The sequence below is a fragment of the Pongo pygmaeus genome, chromosome 13 (assembly GCF_028885625.2).
Source record: "Pongo pygmaeus isolate AG05252 chromosome 13, NHGRI_mPonPyg2-v2.0_pri, whole genome shotgun sequence".
In the NCBI taxonomy this organism is placed as follows: Eukaryota; Metazoa; Chordata; class Mammalia; order Primates; family Hominidae; genus Pongo; species Pongo pygmaeus.
The window spans coordinates 36,451,086-36,459,710 of record NC_072386.2 but is presented as its reverse complement, the minus strand read 5'-3'; the positions used below and the strand labels follow the sequence as shown (position 1 = coordinate 36,459,710).

General features: G+C 35.6%; 1 protein-coding gene across 2 annotated transcripts in view; it reads right to left on the bottom strand.

Annotated features, from left to right (window-relative positions):
- Positions 1-1,191: 1,191 nt before the first annotated feature.
- Positions 1,192-8,625, bottom strand: part of HACD4 (3-hydroxyacyl-CoA dehydratase 4) — a 28,007-nt gene continuing 20,573 nt past the window's right edge. Inside the window, exons 7-9 of one of the 2 annotated variants that reach the window (XM_054502388.2) lie at positions 8,277-8,334; positions 5,589-5,714; positions 1,192-4,689 (exon numbers count right to left, since the gene is read on the bottom strand). In XM_054502388.2, the coding sequence (XP_054358363.1) occupies positions 4,607-4,689; positions 5,589-5,714; positions 8,277-8,334 (267 nt within the window). In that variant the 3' untranslated portion in view covers positions 1,192-4,606. The remainder of the gene's footprint in view (positions 4,690-5,588; positions 5,715-8,276; positions 8,335-8,625) is intronic. The other variant, XM_054502386.2, reaches the window with a different exon arrangement.

Sequence of the window (8,625 nt, the reverse complement as noted above, 5' to 3'; positions counted from 1 at the left end):
GACATTATGCTAAGTGAAATAAGCCAATTACAAAAGACAGATACTGTATGATTACATTTATATGAGGTACTTAGAGCAATCAAAATCATAGAGACAAAAAGTAGATTGGTGGTTGCCAGGAACAGGGCAGATGGGAGAATAGGGAACCATTGCTTAATGAATGTAGGATATAAGTTTTGCAAGGTAAAAAAAGTTCTGGAGATGGATAGTGGTGATGGTTGCGCAATATAAATTACTTAATACTACTGAACTGCACACTTAAAAAGGATTAAGATAGTATATTTTATATTTTACCACAATAAAAAAATTTCTGAAAAAAGTTCTTAGATATGCTTTCAAAATATCTAATGGTTCCTATTTCATCTATGTTACTTAGATTTGAGAAAGTAAGCCTTTGTCTACACTGTACAAAATGAAATAGGGATTTGGTGAACATACAGTTAAGACAGATAGTCAAAGACATCAACTTTGCGATTTTAGTAACATCCGATTAACCAGATAGTTACTGTCTTGACTTCACTATGTCTGGGTTTCTTAACCTGGGGAACATGTACTTAAGTGGGAAAAGAAATTACCCCTTTATTTTCACTAATTGATAATGAAATTTAGTATTCCTTTCCATTGTGAATATAGGCAACCAACCACAGTAGTATTAACAATTGTGTCTGTCACCAAAGGAAATGTAAGATCTTTTTATGTTACAATTGTTGCAGATATCTCAAATTACTGTCAATCCTCATTTCTGTTTTAAAATAATTATAAATTCACTTGTGTTTCTTTTGGTTTTCAATTTTAAGAAGTTTTTAAGGTAATCTGGTTTTAAAAAATTAAAGCATTACTTAATAATGAAATTTTAATTTATTATAATGACCCAGTAAAGTGTAGTTTCTCTAATTTTCTCTTTGTTTTAGTGACTGATTATACATGTACTTCGGCAGTGTAAGGAGCCATCTTTATTTGGAGTGATTAACTCACCTAAAATTTGCAAAGGGTTTATGTTCTCCTTGCACACTAAAGCTTTTCATAATTTTTCTGAAATTTAGAAGATAACTATAAAAGCAGAAAAAAAATGTAGCTTTTTAAAAGGATAATTTTTTAAAATCCAAATATATTTATAAAGATTTCAAGTAGCCTAATAAATACTCAATTGTTTCTTTCGAAATGTTTTCTTTAGTGGAAATAAGTTACCCATTTTTAAAATTACATTTTTATTATCCTATTCTTACATCACAATATATTTAATACCTTTTTACATAGTTTCTAGGTAAGATCTTTATAATTCTTTACCAAAAATTGAATGATACATCAATGATACAGCAATAACTATCAGTTATTCACACTTTTTTTAGATTTTGAAATAAAGCATTTTTCAAAACTATGTAAGGACATATGACTTACATTACAGTAACTAGCAACAATTCAGTAATAATCCAAAACATGAATTTTCCTTTTTAAAAAGTACTCAGTATATTTTTATCTTCCTGTATGTGTGTGTCATTATTTTTAAAATTAAAAAAAATACAGAATGGAGCATCATTTGTGTATTTGCTAAAGGTTTACTATTTTCATTAGGGTCTTCTCTTTTGAGATAGAGTCTCAGTCTGTCACCCAGGCTGGAGTGCAGTGGCTCAATCTCCGCTCACTGCAACCTCCACCTCCCGGGCTCAAGCGATTCTCATGTCCCCGGCCTCCCGTGTAGCTGGGATTACAGGCATGTGCCACCATACCTGGCTAATTTTTGTATTTTTAGTAGAAATGGGGTTTCACCATGTTGGCCAGGCTGGTCTTGAACTCCTGACCTCAACTGATCTGCCCACCTCAGCCTCTCATAGTGCTAGGATTACAGGTATGAGCCACCATGCCTGGCCAGGGTCTTCTTCTAAGGCATCAAAGCCCAAATAACTTGCAAGATGTTAACAAATACATGACATTAATGAATACTCTATCAGAGCACTAGGGACTGAATGCTGGTGTCCCCCATTAAATTCACATGTTGAAAATCTAATCTCCAGTATGATGGCATTTGAAGCTGGAACCTTCATAAATGGGATTAGTACCTTTACAATAAGAAATAAGGGAGAGATGGTTTCTCCCTCTACCATGTGAGCATATAGCAAGAAGACATCCATCTGCAAACCATGAAGAAGAATGAGCTAGCACCTTGGAACCTCATCAGGAACTTAATTGTCTAGCACCTTTATCTTGGACTTCCCTGCCTCCAGAACTGTGAGAAATATATTTGTTGTCTAAGCCACCCAGTTTATGGTATTTTGTTATAGCAGCCAAGCTGACTAAGATAGCAGTTAGTACCAAGAAGTATGGTGATGCTATAACCAATATATAAAGATGTGGAAGCAGCTTTGACGTTAGGTAACAGATAGAAGCTGGAAGAGTTTTGAGGTACTAAAGTACCTGGAAGAGTACTGGAAGAGTTTTGAGGTACTAGTTTTTTTGCTAGAAAAAGCCAATATTGCCATGAAGGGATTGATAGAGGTGATTTTGGTGAGGGCTCAAAGAGAAGAGGGTGGGAGAGAAAGCTTCCATCTTCATAGAGAACTCATAAATCACCATGAAGAGAATGTTGGTAGACATATGGACAATAAAGGCCATTCTGATGAAGTCTCAAATGAAAATGAGGAACCTGTTATGGGAAACTGGAAGAAAGGTGATCTTTGTTACAATACGCCAAAGAACTTGGATGATTGTGCTCATGTTCTAGTGTTTTGTGGAAAGTAAAATTGTGAGCCATGAAATTAGATACTGAACTGAAGAGATCTCCAACCAGTGTTGAAGGAGTGCCTTGGTTTATCTTGACTGCTTAAAGTAAAATGTGACAAAAAATGAAGACAGAATTCTTAACAAAAACGGAACCAGAATTTAAAAGATGTGGGAAATTATCAGTCTGTCTGCATTACAAAAAGATAAGAAAACATGTTTGGTAGAGAACACTAAGGGTGTAGCAGACCAGTCATCCAATTAGATTTGTGTGGGTGTGAACCACAGACCTAATCAGCCACCCCAGCAGGAACACTGCCAGTTTGTATTGAAAGGAATGGAGATGGGACAGAATGAGGGAAGACTGTTGGACTTCTTGAATTTGGGACCATAGAGCTATTCAGCTGTGAATGTACACTACTCTTCAAGAAAACGAGAAACTGACCTGGAACAATGATTCAGAGAACATCAGTGGTACCTTCTCAGTTTCAAAAGGGGCAGTCATTGCCTTGGTTTCAACAGGCCTGACAGCTTCCGCCTGGTGATACGGGGGTCATCCTCCTCCAACATAGTCCTGGGGGCAATACCTCTGCCTCATTGGGTCCTGAAGCCAGAGTATCAGGCCAAAGAGGATTATTCCTAAGCCTGAAGATCTCATGGTGTTTGCCTTGCTAGGTTTTGGACTTGCTGGGGACCCATTACACCTTCCTTTTTTCCTGTTTCTTGCTTTGGGAATAGGAATGTCCACCCTTTGCGTGTCCCACCATTGTATTTTGGAAGCACATAACTTGTTTCATTTCACAAGTTCAAAGCTGGAAGGGAATTTTGCCTCGGGATGAATTGTACCTTGAATCTCACCCACATCTGATTTAGATAAGACTTTGGACTTTAGAGTTGATGCAGGAATGAGTTAAGACTTTTGAGGCTGTTGAGATGGAATGTATGTATTTTGCATGTGAGGAGGACATGAATTTTGTAGGGCCAGGTACAGAATGCTATGGAGTGAATCTTTGTGTTTCCCCAAAATTCATGTGTTAAGCCCTAACCTCCAATATGATGGTATTTGGAGGTGGGGCCATTGGGAGGTAATTAGATCATGAGGGTAGAGCCCTCATGAATGGGATTAGTGCCATTATAAGAGACACAAGAGAGTTGATCTCTCTCTCATGTGAGGACACAGAAGGACATCTATCTGCAAACTGGGAAGAGGGCCCTCACCAGAAACTGCATTAGCTGATGCCTTGATCCTGAGTGGAATTCCCAGCCTCCAGAACTGTGAGAAGCATTTGCTGTTGTTTAAGCCATTCAGTTAATGGTGTTCTATTATAGCAACCTGAGCTAAGACATAGGGCTTGGAAAGATATTTAATTTTCTAAACATATCTAATGTTTAGGGTAAGTATTATTAGATCTGAAGACAGACATCTGTCTATGAAATATGTTATTCTAGGCAACTGTGGAATATATTTTCCATCCCTCTTCTCCTACAGATCTATTTGAGAACTTGGAAGTGAAAAAGAATACATGTAATTTAGGTTATCAAGTTTGGTTTCTTAATTTAATTGAATCTCTTGCAGTTAATCTCCTATTTATCATTAAACTTACAGGAAAATAATCAGACTTCATACAATGTAAGTGTAACTTGTATAAAATCCAAATGAAGCAGGAATTTTGGTGAAGCAGGGTATGGAGAATATATATGTCTTAAAAATACAATGTGTGAAAAACATAGCCTGTTATGTCTAGAGTTTTGGGGGGTATGTGCAGTTATTTCATGTAATGGATTTTTATCAAATACAAGGTATTTTTCCACCAGAATACTTCCTGTGTTGTATTTACTGCAGCTGAATCCACAGCCTGTCTTTTCTCATGTCACACTGGAATGCTGTACTTCACATTTTCTTTTTTTTAATGGGAAAGATTCCGAGGATGTCTCTTCTTTCTGAGTATAGATGACTGTAGGTAAAATACATACCTAATGTGGAGAAAGAAGTTGCAAAAGTAAGTAAGGTTAACTATTTCTCTGGAAGGAACAATGATTTTAAAATACAGTCAGAGTGCTGCCCGAATCCAGGGAGAAGACACTTGGCAAGGGAGATGTGAGAAGGAATGTTTAAAGAAGTGTCCAGATTTTATGCAGAAAGAGAGGTAAATCAAACTCTTCCGTCCTACTTTTTTTAATGCAAGGAATTGTCTTCCTTTCTTTAGCATAGCTCTCTCCACCTCCCTCTAAAAGTTCACATTTTTGTCTTTTCTCTCTATATGTTGTTCATATGTTTGATATCTGTTACCTTCTAGAGATAATCATTATTTTGGAGATTTGTGAAGGTTAGAGCTGGGAAAACAAAAATTTAATAGTGAAAGTTTTTCCCCAATTTCCTGGAAAATGATTAGGTTTAATGATCAAATTTATTCAAGGGTAAGTTTTTGTTCCATACATTTTTCTTGAGTCTGTAACACTGACTCCCATTTGCCTGATAGGAAGTGCTAGCTTGAAAAGCCAAACAAACAAGAAACGAAATGGATATAAATGGAAAAATCAGAAATAGCCAATTCTTCTTAGTTTGACATCTAGGTTTTATTTGTAGATACCTGTGCACATGGTCAAAACTTCTATATCTCATACATAATGCAGCTATATTTTCTGATAGTAAAATTGTTCTTATTTGTACAGTGAAAGTGAAATATATGATCCCATGATGCCCTGCAAAAAGCATTATAACCTAGGGGCTTTACTAGCAAGATCTAGTTCATGATGTCAGGCTTCCTCTTTGGTCTCTCCCATGTTTACCAACCTGTATATTAAGGTAGACGGCAAGCACTAATCAAAAAGTACAGGAAAAATGCAAAAACAAGACCAAAAAAGCCACTTACCTATAAAGAGCATCATGAGATATATTTTCAGCACATATGGGAAATAGATGGATAAGTCAAAGGGCAGCTTGGTGGAATAAGTGCCAAATGATTCAAAATAAGGCAGCGATTGATAGATGGCAAATGCTGTTAAAAAAAAAAGGCATCATAAAGGTTTTCCTCCTTAAGTTGTTACAGGGATGTGTATATATGTCTTCATAGTTGTAGGATATTTTGAATTTGATAATGACAGTTTTGTAACAGTTGCTGAATCTTTTTGCTAAACCTACTTTAATATAGAAATCTGTGAAATGATTAAGTTGGCAAGGTGCTTAACAGCAGTATGACTTGTTGAATGTTTGTCCATGGTATACCTTATCGTGCCTACAAAAGAAGAATTTACAATGTTTCTTAAAATGTTATCTAAAAATACATTTGTCCACCTAGCCACAAATAGGGGTGATAGAGAGATGAACTTGGAAAATGGTGCATATATTTTCCTCTTAGAGTTTCACAACACATATTAACGTAGTAGAACACATATTAACATTGTGAGAAATTCTGCAATAAAAAAATACCACCTAACCTTTCCTCAATGTAACTGGCCTTAGAATATCTCCTTCTTCCTCCTTAACCACCAGTAGTACTTAATAAGTATTTTGAAGAACTCTATGAGAAATGCTGGCCTAAATTATTTTAAGGGAGGTGGCTGGTATCAGGTAAAAAAAGATTAAAGTTCAGTAACATTGTATCCCATGTATAGATATTTTTGGTAACATTTCATGCAATGAAATGTTAATATGCTAACATGATGTAAGATGTTATCATTAGGGTAAGCTGGGTGAAGTGTACATAGGAATGGTGCACTATTTTTGCAATTTCTTATGGGTCAAAATTATCCCTACATAAAAAGTTTTTAAAAAGAGAAAGATGAAGAAAAGGCAAGAGTTCACAACTGTTAGAGCCAAGCAGAGGTATGAACAGCATCAGTGCAGGATCTGCCACTGATACCAAATATGCAGTTTAAGGTTAACACAGGCCGCACCTATGTCTCTAGCATTTTATCAGTATAATTAGTTGATTTTGTTATTTAAATAAGCTTTATTTTTGTCTTATATCTGTCAGATGGGAAATTATAGTTATTAAAAATTATTAAAGTTATCAAAAGTTTAGTAGGTTTATTTAACTGCACAGTTTTATACTTTGGGACATCTAACATATACAGAAACATAGAAAGATAACATTATAATTATCTGTATTCCACCATCCAGGGCATTATTGACATTTTTGTCATATGTATCTCTACACTATTTTCTGCATATACCTTATTTTGTAATTGCAACAATAAGTTTATGAAGTTAATAAAAGAATAAGGGTTGTATGGCAACCATATAAGAACATGGCTTTCCTAGAAAGGACAAGGATTAGAATTATGGAATAACAAGAATGCAAACGTTTCCTATACATTTATCCACCCTTATTCCTAGGAAGGGATTAGTCATATTTCTACCTTATTCCTTTATATATTCTTTTAAATTTGATTTTTAATTGGCAAATCATAATTGTATACAGATATGAAGCACAATGTGATATTTTGATATATGTGTACAACGTGGAATGATTAAATCAAGCTAATTAACATATCTACCACCTCACTTACTTTTTGTGGTGAGATTTGAAATTTACTCTTAGCTATTTTGAAATATACATTATTAAGTACAGTCACCCTGCTGTGCATTAGATCTCAAAAATGTATTCCTCCTAACAAACTCTGTACCCTTTGACCAACAGCTCCCCATTTCCTTTCTATATTCTCTACAGTACTATGATTTAACAAAGATAATGTTTTTGATATTTCAATGAGAGGTTACTTGATTCTTAAAGAATGGACAATCAGGTTCTTATTGTTTTCAAGACAATTATTCTTTAGATCCACTTGGCATAGTCTATTCCAAAATTAATAATTCTTCCTTTTGAATCAAAACAAATTTAGAAATTCTAACATGATTTACAGTAACTTAAGCTCTTTTTATCTGCTCATCAGTAGATAGAAAATATGTGTTTTTGTTTTATAACTGGCTTTTATATACTTTGATTATTGTCAATGTCATCATTTTACGTTAAACACTATGTCCTTATGTTTTCCCTTAGTTACCTTAACATGCTTTCTTATTTTATGTCTTCAATTTTGAAAACTTTAATCATGTCTTACAGAATGCTCCTTACCAGTCTACCAAATCCATTGCAGAAGAAAGCATATATTCTCCAAATATCCTCAAACTCTGCTAACTGATGATCTGAATGATTTGATCTTAAGTTTTAGGTCTATATTTAGGCTATATAATTAGCCTACTCATACGCAATAATTCATTCTGTGTTTATTGAGCATGTATACTGGTGCATAAGAGAAAGGAAGGAAGCAAAGAAACAGACACAGACATCCTGGTACACCCCCTAGAGCTTAGAGTCTAGTCAAGGAAATGGACATTAATCAAAGAATCATACAAATGTGTAATTATGCTGATATAAGCCCTATAAGACAGCAGTCCCCAACCTTTTTGGCTCCAGATACTGGTTTTCTGGGAGACAATTTTTGCACAGACTGGAGGAAGAAGGATGGTTTCAGGATGGTTCAAGCACACGACATTTATTTTGTACTTTATTTGTATTATTATTACACTGTAATCACAAAATAATTATACAACTCACCATAATGCAGAATCAGTGGGAGCCCTGAGCTTATTTTCCTGCAACTAGATGGTCTCATCTGGGGGTGATGGGAGACAGTGAAAGATCATCAGGCATTAGATTCTCATAAGGAGCACACAACCTAGATCCCTCACATGCACAGTTCACAATAGGGTTTGTGCTCCAATAAGAATCTGATGCCTCCACTGATCTGACAGGAGGTAGAGCTCAGGCGATAATGTGGGCAATGGTGAGTGGCCATAAATACAGATGAAGCTTCACCTGCTAGCCTACTGCTCACCTCCTGCTATGCGGCCTGGTTCTTAACGGGCCACAGACTGGGATCATGGCCTGGGTTGGGGGCCCCTAC